General features: G+C 55.3%; 3 protein-coding genes across 4 annotated transcripts in view; all 3 read right to left on the bottom strand.

Moving 5' to 3' along the window:
- LOC309874343 (GTPase IMAP family member 7-like) overlaps positions 1 to 15906 on the bottom strand; it is a 115205-nt gene that overhangs the window by 96427 nt on the left and 2872 nt on the right. The gene's annotated exons all lie outside the window — the stretch shown is intronic.
- LOC309875184 (GTPase IMAP family member 1-like) lies at positions 4997 to 6270 on the bottom strand (the record flags this gene model as incomplete). Its single annotated transcript, XM_082754330.1, has 1 exon — positions 4997 to 6270. One exon carries the CDS (start codon positions 6268 to 6270, stop codon positions 5599 to 5601), a length of 672 nt encoding a protein of 223 aa, XP_082610456.1. The 3' UTR covers positions 4997 to 5598.
- LOC309875183 (GTPase IMAP family member 9-like) lies at positions 13861 to 15808 on the bottom strand (the record flags this gene model as incomplete). Its single annotated transcript, XM_082754329.1, is given in 3 exon segments — positions 13861 to 14586; positions 14588 to 14685; positions 15790 to 15808. Coding segments are annotated over 3 exon segments (768 nt in total). The 3' UTR covers positions 13861 to 13935.

Genomic DNA, 15906 nt, shown 5'->3' with positions numbered 1-15906 from the left:
CCCCACGGCCAATGTCCCCAAGAGTTGCCTGGGTGCCACAGGGCAGGGGACACTTGGCTTTCCTCCCCGGCCTGCAGCTCAGTGGGAGCAGCACAGCAGAGGGCAGAGCCATGCCGGCTCTCGGCCTGCCCGTGCACTGCGCTGGGCACCAGGCCTGGGGCTACTGCTGGCACATGCCCGGAGCTGGACAGGTCCCGAAGCGCAGTGCCATGAGGGCAGGACATCCAGCAGCATCGCCCTGCCAGAGCCCAGGGCCACGCTCTGTGGACGTGGGGCTGCTCCTGAGCTCTCGCTCAAAGGGCAGCTCCCTGGTCTCACGTCTGTGCTGGGTGGGTGCCGAAGCCCTGGTACAGGCTGTTGTGGTATTGATTTCAGACAACTTCACAGTAGCTGCAATGTAGGCTAGTATTAAGATGGTAAATAACAAAGTCTCCCAGGTGCAGATAGGAAAGCAGCCCCTTCCTCCCCCTCAGGGAGGAATTGCAAGTCCTGAATTCAGAACAAGGTGTGCCTGGGAGGCATTGGACCTGGCTGAGCACAAGCTTATCAGTAAACAAGGCGCGCATACTGGTTATGTACTGAGCATGAAACCAAATGGCCAAGTTAATGTACAACTCACGGATGTGAAGCATGTACCAGTTACTCACTTTGCAATTACAAATCATCATGAAAAAGTTTTCAGGTTTCGATCTTTTAAAGGGATGGCCCCTGCCAAGTTGTGTTTGGACATCACCCCAACCCCAGTCTAATTAGAGGAACTCCCCTTAAAAGGGTGCGGGAAGCAGGAACAGCAGCAGGAACCGCAGCTGCAGGTCTAACTTGTGAATAGTGACATAAACATTGAATTAGTGAAATAAACATTGTGAATAGACAAAAGGATCAAGAGCAATGTGTGCAACCTAGAAAGACCATTTAATTTATTATTAGTTTAGCAGCACAGAATGGAGTAAATGATTCTGACTATGGAAAGCTTTAGTTGAGAAAGAAATAGACCTGAGAAAGAAATAGCATGTGGCTACACTTACTGACGGGGCGAAAAGAGGCTGGAGAGCAACCCCACAGAAAGGGACCTGGGGGTTCTGGTGCACTGCAAGTTGAACGTGAGTTAAGAGTGTGCCCTGGCAGCCAGGAGGGCCAACTGCACCCTGGGGTGCATCAAGCACGGTGTTGTTCACCAGTTGAGGGAAGTGTGTGCAGTTCTTCTAGAATACTAGAAGGCAAGGGTACTTGTGAAAGCTGGGCAACATTTAAAGAGCGCTTCTTCCAGGCTCAGGATCGGTGCATCCCTAAGAGTAGGAAACTGGGGAAGAGGGGCAGGAAACCTACGTGGACGAGCAAGGAGCTCGTTGACAAGATCCAAAGGAAGAGGAAGGTCTATGAAATGTGGAAAAAGGGCCTGTCCTCTTGGGAGGAGTATAGAAGTGTTGTCAGGGCCTGCAGGGACGCAACAAGGAAGGCCAAAGCCCACCTAGAGATGAAGCTTACAAAAGAGATAAAGGATAATAAGAAGTGTTTTGTTTTGTTTTGTCTTGTTTTGTTTGCTTTTGTTTTTTTTCAAGAAGGACAAGAAGGAGGATCCGGGAAACTACAGGACAGTCAGTCTCACCTCTGTCCCTGGAAAGGTGTTGGAGCAGCTTGTTCTGGATGCCATCTCCAAGCAATTGGAAGAGAAGAAGAAGAGGAGTAGTCAGCATGGATTCACCAAGGGGAAGTTGTTCTCGACCAACCTCGTTGCCTTCTATGATGGCATCACCAGCTGGGTAGATGGGGGGAGAGCGGTGGATGTCATCTACCTTGACTTTAGCAAGCCTTTCAATACTGTCTCCCATGACATCCTGATAGAAAAGCTGAGAAAGTGTGGGATAGAGGAGTGGACAGTAAGGTGGGTTGAGAACTGGCTGACCGGCCGAGCTCAGGGGGTGGTGATCGGCGGCGCAGAGTCCGGCTGGAGGCCTGTGACTAGCAGTGTTCCCCTGGGGTCTGTGCTGGGTCCGGTCTTGTTCAACATCTTCATCGACAACCTTGACAGGGGAATAGTGTCTGCTCTCAGCAAGTACGCCGATGACACAAAGCTGGGAGGAGTGGCTGACACGCCAGAAGGCTGTGCTGCCATTCAGCGAGACTTGGACAGGCTGGAGAGATGGGCAGGAAGAAACCAAATGAGGTTTAATAAGAGCAAGTGTAGAGTCATGCACCTAGGAAGGAACAACCGCGTGTATCAGTACAGGCTGGGGGACAACCTGCTGGAGAGGAGCTCTGAGGAGAAGGACCTGGGGGTCTTAGTGGACGACAGGTTGACCATGAGCCAGCAGTGTGCCCTTGTGGCTAAGAAGGTCAACGGGATCCTGGCGTGTACTAAAAGGAGTGTGGCCAGCAGGTCCAGGGAGGTGATCCTTCCCCTCTCCTCTGCCCTGGTCAGGCCTCACCTGGAGTACTGTGTCCACTTCTGGGCTCCCCAGTGCAAGAAAGACAGGGATCTCCTGGGAAGAGTCCAGCGGAGGGCCACAAAAACGGCCCTTGCTGTGGGATTGCATGGGATTCCCACCCTCGCACCCCTCTGTGCCTGCAGGAGGGGACCCTGCTCTGCCAGCGCTCAGGAAGCGTTTCCAAGTGCTCCTCTTCCTCATCGTAGCACACGAGGCTCAACGCTAGTGAGGGGAACCTTGAACTGGGAGCAGGGGGAAGGCAGGGACATTCAGCCCGGTGAGAATGGGGTGGGCAGGGATGGCGAGAAAGAGCTTTGTAATCAGCAAAACCAGCCTGAAGAGGGGCTGCCCAAAGCCTGTGCAGGCACGCAGAGGTGTGGTGTGTGCGCAGCTCCAGCCCTTTTCAGGAAATCAGCCCTAGTGCTGCTGCAGGGCAGAGGAAGCGGGGAGCCGAGCTCAGGTTACCTTTGCCTCCCGTTGCTCTGAGTTTCACTCTCTGCAATGCCCGGAGCTCAGCACATTTACGGGAAAAGCCTGTCTGGGGGACCTGCAGCCCCGGGCTCACAGCCCCAGCGTGTTTGCAGGCGGGGCGGGCGCTCCGTGGCTCAGAGGCATCCACAGAGTGAGCAGCAAACCCCCTGCTCGCACAGCCACCTGCGGAAGGGCCCTGTGTCCTTCAGCCCGTGTCCTTCCCCTCCTCTCTGCAGCCTGCACACCCCAGAGCTCTGCCAAACTGGCCTTTCCTGTAAATGCGCTGAGCTCCCACCGCCCTATTCCAGGGAGAGGGACTAAAAGCACCGCGCTGAGCAAATTCCATGGTGCTGCTGCTGCCCCAAGCACGAGCAGCGTGGAGCAGCCCCACGCCCCGAGACTGGATGGAGTTGCTAAGCCACTGCCCATCACAGTTGAGAAGTCATGGCAGTCTGGTGACCTTCCCACTAACTGGAAGAGGAGAAAGAAAACCCGCATTTCTAAAGTGGAAATAAGGAAGACCTGGTTAACCACAGGCCAGTCAGTCTCACCTCTATGCCTGCCAAGATCATGGAGCAGATCTGGCATATCATGCCTGACAAATCTGGTGGCCTCCCATGACAGGGTTGCAGCACTGATGACTGGGGAAGAGCAACTGACATCATGTACCTGGACTTGTGCTAAGCATTTGACACTGTGCCCCCACACTGGAGGGAAGGGATGCCATCCCGAGGGATCTGGACAGGCTTGAGAAGTGGGCCTGTACGGGCCTCATGAGGTTCAACGAGACCAAGTGCAAGGTCCTTAATCTGGGCTGAGGAAATTCCAAGCACAAATACAGGTTGGGTGGGGAGTAGATTGAGAGCAGTCCTGAGGAGAAGGACCTGGGGTGGTGGTGGAGGACAAGGGGGAACTACACATTAAGAAGAAACGCTTCACTGTCAGTGTAGTGAGGCACTGGCACAGGCTGCCCAGAGAAGCTGTGGATGCTCCATCCCTGGAGGTGTTCAAGGCCAGGCTGGATGGGCCTTGGCCAACCTCATCTGGGGGGAGGCAGCCTTGTCTGTTTCAGGGGGGTTGGAGTTGGATGATCTTTAAGGTCCCTCCCAACCCCAACCATTCTATGACTCTATGATCCTTCACCCGGTGTGCAATAAGCCAATTTGCATGCACTCAGGAGAGATATTGCTTTTATTCAGGCCTCAGAGCTCGGTGCAGTTTCCACAGATCAAGCACAGCCAATGTCGACTTCCTGGCTCCATGGAGACATTAAATTCATGACTATTCTAGCGATCTAATACAAATTCATTCTAATCTACCTGAGTTTTGTGCTCATGTGGCATCATTCTTAATGGCTGCTTTTCAGGCCTTCCTGCGCATGCCTTCCTTTCTATGGGGGTCCTTGGTGGTGTTCCCTGATGAAGCACCCTAACCCCTTTGATCCATCGATGGCCACATGTCACCGAAGCACAACCTCAGGCTACTTGCTATTGGCAACTTTCCTTTGTTTCTCCCAGAAGGAGCATTCTGTCCCTGATAAAAGGGAGCCTGGGTTAAAAGTTAAACATATTTTTTGTCCTGTACTGCATATATGATAACTGATTAAAGGGAAGCTCAATAAAAATAGACAATTCCTCTTCATTTCCAAGGGAGAGTTGGCTCCATTACACTGGGACTTGGGGGTCCCGTCTGTGTGTGTGAATGCCTGGTGGGGTGCCCAGAGCCAGGACACAAGAGCACGGGCACTGTTGGAGGCACAAGGACGCCCGGTGAGACATCAGGAAAGTCTTTTTTTGCTTTGCGGGTGTCTGAGCACTGGCACAGGCTGCCCAGAGCAGTGCTGGGGTCTCCATCCCTGGAGATGTCCAACACCCAGTGGACACGTCCTGGGCAGCTGGAGCGGTGTCCAGAGGGGCCTCCAGCCCCAGGCATTCAGTGGCTCTGTGGTGCTGGGTGTTATAAATTGCCCCCTTAACTAATATTCAGAGAGCATTGCATTAGTAATAGAAAGGAATTTATTGAGCAAGCAACAGCAAGCAAAACAGTGCTGGGCGGCCGGGGAGTCTCGGCTCCGCCAATGGCGCGTGCCTCACCCCCGCCAGGGTCCCTTTTTATATCTTGGTAATTCCGGGATTACGCAGCACATCCTGGGATATTCTGCGACTGCACGCACTGTTGCTAGGGGGTCGTCTCTGTTCCTCTGGTGGTCGTGAAGATGAAGGCCATAGTCTTCCTCGGCGTTGTGGTTCAACTTCTTTTTTTATTTGGTCATGTTGGCCCAGCGTGAGACAGGAAGGCAGGATGTTGATACATTAGTTTAGCAACTTATCAGGAGATGGTTACATGAGCTTTGCAGCAGGGTCTTTGAACAAAAGAGGCAACTGAGATGTAGAAGGAGAGAAGGGGAGGGGGTGCTCTTTTTTGTTACATTAAGCAAAAGAATTTTCATAGTGTCTAGCCAAGCATTATACAGCTCCTTACTTCAGCAGGGAGTTTCCGCAACTCCCGCTCCTCAAACAGAACTCCTTGTTTTTATAATACAAGACAATGAACAAACATTTATTGTGTATTACACTGGGATTCATCGCAGCCGTGCAATAACGAAACCCAGGGTAATCACAATAATGATGAGGACAATCAGCCCACAAGCCAGGAGAGCAGTCCTTCAGCTGAACCACTCCCTCTTCATCCTGCCTAAACTTTACCTCCACATGTGATACTCCACCTGCTCTTCTGTTAAATTGGGCTCCAGGTACATCTCATTGCTGTAGTACCTGTTCCCATTTGCCTGCACCATGCAGCGGACCATCCCCATCAGCTCCATGACCTTGTGCTCCCGTTCGGCTCCAGTTGCCCGGTTGTTGAAGCCGCAGTACCTGTTCCCACACCTCTCGATCAGCTCACGGAGAGCTTTGTTGTCAGTACAGGACACGTAGTCATGCAGAGATCTCTCCCCCAGCTCTTCCGTGCGGGTGAATATGATGATCGTGTGCCTCAAAACATCAGCTCCAAAGATGTCCTGCAGTCTCTCTGTGGCCTCCTCGTCCTCCTGGGTGAATCGGCCCAGCTGGGTCACCAGCAGCAGCGCGTGGGGGCCCGGGGAGGACAGCCTGATGCAGCGGATAATTTCTTGGTGCACCTCACTGCTTGCACCTTCGGGGTTGAAAATGTCGGCCATGTCAACCACCGTGAAGTCCTCGCTGTCCCAGTGCCACTGTGCTTTCGCACAGCTCACGGTCACTGGCTGGGTGGACAGCTTGGACTCAAAGACACGCTTCCCGAGGAGAATGTTCCCCGTGGCGCTTTTCCCCTCCCCAGCTTTCCCGGCCAGGATCAGCCTCATCTCCAAGCCCCCGCTGACCCCGGGCTGCATGTACACATGACGGACGGCTATGGCCTGGCTGCAGAGAGAAAAGCTGACACCCAGGGCTCCGTCAGCAGGCACCCAGATGCTGGGAGCATCACTGACAGCAGAAGGGATTTTCATTAAAAGCGGGGATGGTTCTGAAGCCTCGCTGCTGGCCACTGGAGGCTGGGGGGCTCTGTGTGCCCCCACTGTGGGAAGGGGTTGGGGGCTGCAGCTGGGTCAGGCTGCAGTGGCACCGGGACAGATGGGGTTAGAAAGCAGCAGAAAACAGTTAAAAGCAAAATAAAAGCCAGAACTGCGAGGTGCTGCGGGGAAACAGAGCAGCAAGGCAGCCTCAGTGTGCGCAGGATCATGGGGGGGGCAGTGTGGTGGCAGGGACCCTCGGGGCAGTGACACTCATGCAGCCGGGGCCCCACGTGGGGCTGACCACGGTGCCCAGGGGCTCTCCTGGGCTCGGGCTGTGCCCATGCCGAGCATTGGGAGTGAGGAGTGGGGAGAAGGGAAAGAGAGAGGAGGGGACTGGGGAAGAGCCACTTCCCTGCCCCGCTGCCCTGTGCCAGGTCCCCAGGCCCCCAAGGAGCCCTCCCCGCCGGCACGGAGCCTCGCGGCCCCTGGCCTCCCGCCCGTACCTTCCTGCACGTCCTGCGCTGGCGTTCGCCTTGTTCCCGCGGGACGCTCACAGCCACCAGGAAGTGACAGCGGTGACGGCCGGTGTCAGCCTGGAGAACTGTGCTCATGCCACAAGGGCAGCACCGGCTCCTCCTGCACCAGCCCCCAGCTTGGTTTCGATTCTGTGCAGCCCTGGAGGTTCAGACAGCTCTAACGCTACCTCCTGCACTTCCTCCAGAAACAGTCTGGCCTCAGAGTTATTTAACTCCCGCGATGATCTGTGCTTAGTTTTCAAGCAGTTCCTGCTGCTGGTGGGACTGGAGGCAGAGCCCTGACAGAAGAAGGGGCAGGAGACGAGGCAGCTGCAGCCTGCATGGCGGTCAGGGGCTGGGACAGACCCCGCACACCGCTCAGGCTCAGGGCTGGAGGTTCAGGTTCCGGACGAGGTCACTGAACTGACGGCGATTCTGAGGGGAGGCCCCCGCTCCAGCTGGGGGCCGTGCACATCCTCTGCGAGCTCGGCAGGTTTCCCAAAGCACTGCAAGGGTTGCCAGTGACCGAGCTGAGTTCCCCTGCCAGCTCTTCGTTCCCCAAGGTGTCGGGACCCCCTTCCAAGGTGGCCACAAGCAGCTGAGGAGGAGCAGCCCTTGCCCGGGCTGTCCCCATCTGCCACCATGGTGCAGCGAGGCCCAGCCACGTTCTCCTGCCCCTGCGGCCCCTGCTCCTGGGCTGCGCGGGGCTGGCAGAAATGTGCCCTGCCCCTGGCACGGGGTGCGGGGCTGCCAAACGCTGCTCCCTGCCTCACGGGGTGTGCAGCCATCTTGTGGGTGCGTGCGTGCGTTTACCCTCGGCTATACAACCACTTCCTGCATGCACACACAGCAGGCAGCACGCACACGCCAAGTGTGTTAGCGACCCGACGGCCTGGTGACCATCATCGGCCTTGTTACTGCCGTGGGGGGAGCACGGGATACTTTGGCAAACCTCACTCAAAATCCCTTATTCTTCTTTCAGGCTTTCCCTTGGAGTGGGCTCAAAATGGCAGACGCTAAGATGGAAGGTGAGCGCCTTACCCACTGCACGCAGCAGCTTAGAGTCCCATGGTCACAGAGCCACAGAGTGGCTGCCCCCAGCCCCATCCAGCCTGGCCTTGGGCACTGCCAGGGATGGGGCACCCACAGATCCTGGGGGCAGCCTGCACCAGGCCTCACCACCCTCATAGTAAAGAATTTCTGCCTCAGATCTAACCCAAACCCACCCTCTTCTACCTTAGAGCCATCACCCCGTGTCCTATCCCTACACCCCCTGCCCAAGAGTCCCTCCCAGCCCTACTGCAGCCCCTGCAGGCACTGAGGGCCGCTGCGGGGTCTCCCCACAGCAGAATTTCACAGAATTTCTAGGTTGGAAGAGACCTCAAGATCATCGAGTCCAACCTCTGACCTAACACTAACGGTCCCCACTAAACCATATCCCTAAGCTCTACATCTAAACGTCTTTTAAAGACTTCCAGGGATGGTGACTCCACCACTTCCCTGGGCAGCCCGTTCCAATGTCTAACAACCCTTTCAGTAATGAAGTTCTTCCTAACATCCAATCTAAAACTCCCCTGGTGCAAACAGCCTTCCCCTTTAGCAGCCTCCTCATTCAGTCAGCCGGGCACAGTGCTGCTGAGGGTGAGGCTGGGTTTGCGTCCTCGTGCAGCCTCACGCATGCTTGTGCACGCGGTGCACGGGCCCTCTTGGGAGGCCATGGGCTCGAGGATTTCCCGAGGCTGCCTCTCCTCTTCCCACTCCTTAGGCTGTGCTGTGCCAGGCTCAGGGCAGACGGGGCAGCAGCCGTTGGTTACAGCCAGAGGCACAGCGCAGGGTGCAAAGTCCTGCCCCAAAACCTCGCTATCTGTGTGCCTGAGCCAGCTCTGGCCCTGCTGGGGCCGTGCAGGGCAGGCCGAGGGCCTGGGGTGATCCAGCACAGAATCCAGTGGGTGTTTTTTGCTCAGCACGTGACTTCTTGTAAAGGGAGTGCTTCAGCCTGGCCGTTTGAGCACTCTGTGCATTCCTGGGCTGCTGGAGGACTGCGGCATGCACTTCTGCTTTCTCTTTCTGCCTTCATGCTGCTACTGATAGTCCCCGGACATCGCTGCTGGGGCCTTGGGGCTGTGGGCTGCCCACACCGTGGTGTCGAGGCCTGGCGGGGAAGCTGGAGCTAGTCTTGGGGTTAAGGGGGCACACCGACAGCTGTCTGACACCGAGCCCAGATGAGCAGCTCCCGGCTCTGCGCAGGCTGCATTAGAGTTGAAGCTGCCCAGCAGCATGGGGGACAATAAAAAAGGCTTTTTGAAGTAGATTAATGGGAAAAGGAGGAGCAGAGCAAACTTTGGTCTGATAGATGATGAGCACGGTCGCCTCACAATGAGGGACACAGACAAAGCAGAGACGTTTAACGCATTTTTCACCTCTGCCTCTGTCTTGAACACCAATGATGGGCTCTGAGGCCCCAGCTACCCACAGCTGGGGGATGGCGAGAGCCAGCATGACAAACTCCCAGTTAACCCTGAACCTGTGCAGACTGGCTGCCCCACCTGGATGCATACAAGCCAATGGGGCCTGATGGGATTCGTCCCAGAGTACTCTGAGAACTAGCTGGTGTCAGCTAGATCATTGTCATTGCCATTCAACAATATGAAGTTTAACAAGAGTTTGACATTTTTGGTCTGTTCTCCCACGTGCCTGGTGACAGGACAAGGGGGGAATGGGCTTAAGTTGTGCCCGGGGAGTTTTAGGTTGGATCTTAAGAAGAACTTCTCTACCGAAAGGGTTGTTCCACATTGGAACAGGCTGCCCAGGGAAGTGGTGGAGTCACCATCCCTGGAAGTCTTTAAAAGACGTTTAGATGTAGAGCTTAGGGATATGGGTTAGTGGGGACTGTTAGTGTTAGGTCAGAGGTTGGACTCGATGATCTTGAGGTCTCTTCCAACCTAGAAATTCTGTGTGTGTGTGAAGAGCAAGTGTCGGATTCTGCACCTGGGAAAGGGCAACAGAGCAACCCTGGTTATACAGACTGGGGGACGAGATGCTGGAGAGCAGCCAGAAGAAAGGGATCTGGGGGTTTGGATCGACAGCAAACTGAGCACAAGCCAGCAGCATGCCTTGGTGGCTAAGTGGGCCAACCGTATTCTGGGCTGCATCAAGGACAGCACTGTAGGTCAAAGGAAGTGATCGTCCTGCTCTGCTCTGCGCTGGTGCGGCCCCACCTCGAGTACTGAGTGCAGCTCTGAGCACCACAGTACAAGAAAGATAAAAAACTGTTAGAGAGCGTCCGAAGAAGGGCAACAAAGGTGGTGAAGGGACTAGAGGGGAAGACATATGAGGAGCAGCTGAAATTGCTTGGATTGTTCAGCATGGAGAAGAGATGAGGGGAGGCCTCATGGCGGCCTGCAGCTCCCTCACGAGGGGAGCGGAGGGGCAGGCGCTGAGCTCTGCTCTCTGGGGACAGCGACAGGACCCGAGGGAACGGCATGGAGCTGGGACAGGGGAGGGTCAGGCTGGGGGTTAGGGAAACGGTCTGCACCCAGAGGTGGTCGGGCACTGGGACAGGCTGCCCAGGGAAGTGGGCACGGCCCCGAGATTGATGGAGCTCAAGGAGCGTTTGGACACCGCTGTCACACACAGGGGCTGGTCCTTTGGGGACCCAGGAGTTGGACTTGATGATCCTTGTGGGTCCCTTCTAGCTCAGATATTCGATCATTCCTTGATATTAAGTAATCAGCATGTTTTTCATGTCTGAGAGTCATAAATTAACATAGCAGTTTGGGTTAAAGTTCAGTAGGTAATCAGAATGTGCATCACATCTAGGAGTCCTAAAAAGACTTTGTCAATTGTCCTTAAGGACCAACTGGAATTAAAATATTGACATATACGTATACATTCACACATACATGCATATCTATACGTTTATAGACCATTTCTGGGATGGTAAATAACAAGGTCTGCCAGGTGCAGATAGGAAAGCAGCCCCTTCCTCCCCCTCAGGGAGGAACTGCAAGTCCTGAAGTCAAAACAAGGGGTGTCCAGGAGGCGTTGGACCTGGCTGAGCAAAAGCTTATCAGTAAACAAGGCGCGCATACTGGTTATGTACTGAGCGTGAAACCAAACTGCTAAATTAATTTATGACTCACAGATGTGAAGCACTTACCAGTTACTCGCTTTGCAAATCACCATGAAAAAGGTTTCGGGTTTCGATCTTTTAAAGGGATGGCCTCTACACCAGGTCCCTGGGTGGCTGCAGGAGAAAGCAGCACCCTCCCCGTGAGGCTCCTGCGGCACCCAGGCACACGCGTGCCCTGGGCCACCTTGAAACCCTCCCGGCAGTACAGAGTTTCTCCACCCCTGCCATCCCACCCGCGTCTTCAAGCAGCTTCCACGCTGGCCTCACCAGTGTGGCCATGCTGCAGCAGAGGCAGTGTCCCCGTGGAACCCTCGCAGCCACCACGAAGTGGCAGCGGCATTGGCAGTGGTGTTGGTGGCGGCGTTGTCACTGGCAGCCTGGAGCATGGCCCTCGTGGCATTAGGGGGGCATACAAGGCGCAGGCAGCACCAGCTCCTTCCATGGGGACACCCGGCAGGGCCTGGCAAAGGACATGGAGAACCCCATGGATCCCAATAGCAGCCCCCACCTGTCCAGAACCCCTGCTGCGACACTGCGCTGCTGCAGCAGCATTCCCAGAGACAGAGGCTGTGGCTGCTGGCACCACTGTGCCCGGCACTGGTGCAGGCACAGGAGAGCATTCAGCCTCCTGGCACGGACACTCGGCAGCCTACAAATACCCACGCACCAGCCCAGATCTTGGTTTCGATCCCGTGCAGCTCTGGAGGTGTGACTTTGGGGTTAGTTGTCCACTTCCCTGTCTGCATTTCAGCATTAGCCTCGCAGTGCTGCTCTGCTTCTAACCCAGCGTGCTTCCCCGGGCCCCCTTGCCTGTGCTCCAGTGTTTGAATGCAAAAACTGGCTGGAAGTGAGAAGTGTGGCAGAGGAGGGGAGCAGGCGCAGCCTTGGCTTGTTCTTGTGGCGACCCCCCCTACCCACACCACTGCTGCTGCTCTTAACACAGCAACAGACACGCCCCGGGTGGAGGTGCACACAGGGCCTGCATTTTGCCTTAATCCTAAGGTTAAATGCTCATTTTCTTGCCATTCTAAGCAAGCGGTGCAGAATTATTACAGGGCTGCTTGCATTTCAAGCCTTCTTCCAGGTCAGCAGAAGTATTCTGTACCCCCAGGAAATGTGTTGGGGCCCTCAGAGTCTCCAGCAGTTTGTGGCACACAGCCCCCAACCCCTCCAACACACTTCTTCTGCCCCTTCCCTTTGAGGAGCAGCTGAGGGAGCTGGGGTTGCTCAGCCTGGAGAAGAGGAGGCTCAGGGGCAACCTTATCGCTCTCTACAGGTTCCTTAAAGGAGGCTGTAGCGAGATGGGGTTGGTCTGTTCTCCCACGTACCTGGTGACAGGATGAGGGGGAAGGGGCTAAAGTTGTACCAGGGGTGCTTTAGGTTGGCTATTAGGAAGAACTTCTTTACCGAGAGGGTTGTGAGGCATTGGGATGGGCTGCCCAGGGAAGTGGTGGAGTCACCATCCCTGGAGGTGTTTAAAAGACGTTTAGATGTAGAGCTCAGTGATATGGGTTAGTGGAGGACTGGTTACTGGTAGATAAGAGGATGGACTGGGTGATCCTGGAGGGCTCTTCCAGTCTAGATGGTTCTGGGATTCTGTGATTCCTCTTGTCATGCAAGGCATGGGGACAGCCAGGAGTCAGCACTGGATGCCTTCAGGACACGCTGGGATGGTTTTAGGATAGCAATGATACTGCTTATGCCACTGGAGGTCACTGGTACATTTACACACACGGATACCCATACAGCACTACCTACAACGCAGCTATTACACTAACTCTGGTATTTCCTCCAGTAACAATTCAACCTCAGAGTTATTTAATTGCAGAGATGCACGGTCTGTGTTTAGCTCTGAAGCAGTTTCTGTCGCTGTGATCGCTTGAGGAAGAAGTCAGCCTGGCGTTCTGGGATTCCTCCCCCCTCCTAGGCTGCTTCCCGCAGCCTTTCTGGGTGGGAGAAGAACCTGGGGTGAGTCAGGCAGCCCCCCCGAGCACTCCCCCAGCCCCACGCTCAGGTATGGCCACAGAGCTTCCCCTGCCTGCTGCACTCGCCTGGCAAGCAGTGAGACCTCGCGCCCTTGCACAGCTCATGGCCACCACCAAACACCAGCCTGGGGGGAGCTGCAGCTTGGGCCTGATCCTGAATGCACCTGGACCATTCTCCACCCTCCCAAACGGCTGTTTCAGCACTGCGGGTCACAGTGCACTGAAGGGCGCCTCTCCACACAGCAAGGCTCAGCATTTATGGGCATTTATGGGCATTTATTAGCATTTATTAGGTGAGCATTTATTAGATGAGCTTCTGTAGACCCAGCGATCACATACAATTACTCGCATTGCCCAGCGAAGGCAGGGGCAGCACAGCCAGCGACACCAGCAGCATCCCACTGCAGAGGGACCAAGGCTGGCACCACAAACCCTCCCGAAGCCCAGAGAAGATCCTATAGCCCTGGCTGCCACGGGGAGGACAAGAGGCTTTGATCTCGGAAGCAGTGCTCCAGGCTGACCTCTGCTCTGAGGGGGCACATCTCACAGCCCTGATGTTCCCGTTGCTTTCAGCTTGCCGTGTCTTCAGACCAGGGAGGAGAGAGTCAGCGCAGTGGTGCTGCAGCAGGGCAGTGCAGCTCTCTGCCACCCAGCCAAGGTCTCCGGCTTCCCAGCACAACGGGTGGTGACAGAGCAATGCAGAGACAGAGCAGCAGAGGAGAATTACACGTCGCCAGACACCCATTGCACTCTCGCAGCCTGTCAGGAGAGCAATGGCACGGGCCAGGGGAAAAGGTAGATTACAGACGGGATAATAGGAATCATCAAGAGCGGAAGGAGAGAGTGATCTTCAGAGCGCAGCAGGAAAGGCACAAGAGAGGAAACATCGCCCGTCTGACCAAAGCCTTGTTGGCTAGTGTATAGTACAATACTTTTCAAAAGCTGTCCATGAGTCTTTCTGCAGCATTTCTCGCGTGTAACACGGAGCATCTTTGTTCTTCTCTACCATCTCATCAATCATTTTAATGAGGTCTGCAACCTGCTGTTTCCTTCTCTGCTCTGCTGCTATGTTGCTGAAAGCAATGTACCTATTTCCACATTTGTCTGCAATCCCACTGAGGTGTTTGTTTGATTCCACGAAATCGCGGATATCATCTGGACTCCACAGATCTTCTGCGTGGGTGAATAACAGGATCATGTACTTCTGTGCTTCAGAATGGAAAATCTTTGTCACCCACTCAGCCACTTCCACCTCTTCTTTACTGATGTGGGCCAGTTGCATCACCAGGATGATAGCATGCACCCCTCCATAGAAGTGACGAAGAGCATTTCCAATCAGTTCAGCTGTTTCCCTATTGGCTCTCTGGGTGTCAAAAAGGCCAGGAGTGTCGACAACAACAATTTCTCTTCCACGGAATGATGCAGTGTTTGCACTGTAGCTTTTGGTTGCTGAATCTGCTGACACCATAGTTTCAAATGCTTTCTTCCCAAGGATGGAGTTCCCTGTCGCACTCTTCCCACTTCCAGTTTTGCCCACAAGCAGGATGTTCAGCCTGCGTCCTGGGGGAACAACCAGAGACACGTGTCTGAACCCCACAGCCCTGTGGTGCCGGGACATCCCCTGCATGCCATGCTCCCAGGGGTGAGAAGGAAAGGGTTTTTACTGCAAAAACACAACTTTAATTCTCACACTGAGACGCTGCTGTGCACAAGAGGGGATGGGACAGGGCAGGGGCTGAAGCCATGTCCCAGCAGCCAAAGCAGGGCTTGCTCGGCCCTGCCAGCCCTGCCCTTCTGCTCGGCTCTCCTACAGGAGGAAAGATTGTACTCCAGGAGGAACGTAAACTCAGACAAAGGCTGCCCTGACTAAAAGACCCTCTGGAAAATGGGCCAAAAGCAGCCAAGGCAGGACAGAAGCTGGCAGAGGGGTGGTTTCTCACCCCATGTTGCATGCTCACAGGCAGCCAGCACAGCTCGCCTCCGGTAAGAGTGAGCCTGCGCAGAGCCGGGAGCAGCTCATCTGGGCTCGGTGTCAGACAGCTGTCGGTGTGCCCCTCTAGCCCCAAAACTAGCTCCGGCTTTCCCCTCCTGCCTCGACAACACGGTGTTGGCAACCCATGGCCCCACGGCCCCAGCAGCGGTCCCCAGGGACCATCAGGAGCAACACGAGGGACCCCAGGGGAGTCTGGATCAGGCTGCCTCAGAGGGCCAGCACCCAGACCTCTTCCAAAGGCAGAAAAAGAAAGTAGAAGTGCATACGGCAGCCCCCCAGCACCCCAGGAATGCACAGAGTGCTCAAACGGCCGGGCTGAAGCACTCCCTTTACAAGAAGTCACGTGCTGAGCAAAAAACACCCACTGGATTCTGTGCTGGATCACCACAGGCCCTCGGCCTGCCCTGCACGGCCCCAGCAGGGCCAGAGCTGGCTCAGGCACACAGATAGCGAGGTTTTGGGGCAGGACTTTGCACCCTGCGCTGTGCCTCAGGCTGTAACCAACGGCTGCTGCCCCATCTGCCCTGAGCCTGGCACAGCACAGCCTAAGGAGTGGGAAGAGGAGAGGCAGCCTCGGGAAATTCTCGAGCCTGTGGCCTCCCAAGAGGGCCCGTGCACCGCGTGCACTAGCGTGCGTGAGGCTGCACGAGGACGCAAACCCAGCCTCACCCTCAGCAGCACTGTGCCCGGCTGACTGAATGAGGAGGCTGCTAAAGGAGAAGGCTGTTTGCACCAGGGGAGTTTTAGATTGGATGTTAGGAAGAACTTCTTTACCGAAAGGGTTGTTCCACATTGTAACGGGCTGCCCAGGGAAGTGGTGGAGTCACCATCCCTGGAAGTCTTTAAAAGACGTTTAGATGTAGAGCTTAGGGATATGGGTTAGTGGGGACT

This window comes from Aythya marila (genome assembly GCF_965140915.1).
Source record: "Aythya marila genome assembly, chromosome: 2".
In the NCBI taxonomy this organism is placed as follows: Eukaryota; Metazoa; Chordata; class Aves; order Anseriformes; family Anatidae; genus Aythya; species Aythya marila.
Note: the sequence above shows the minus strand (reverse complement) of the source record. Positions and strands in the feature narration are given on the sequence as shown.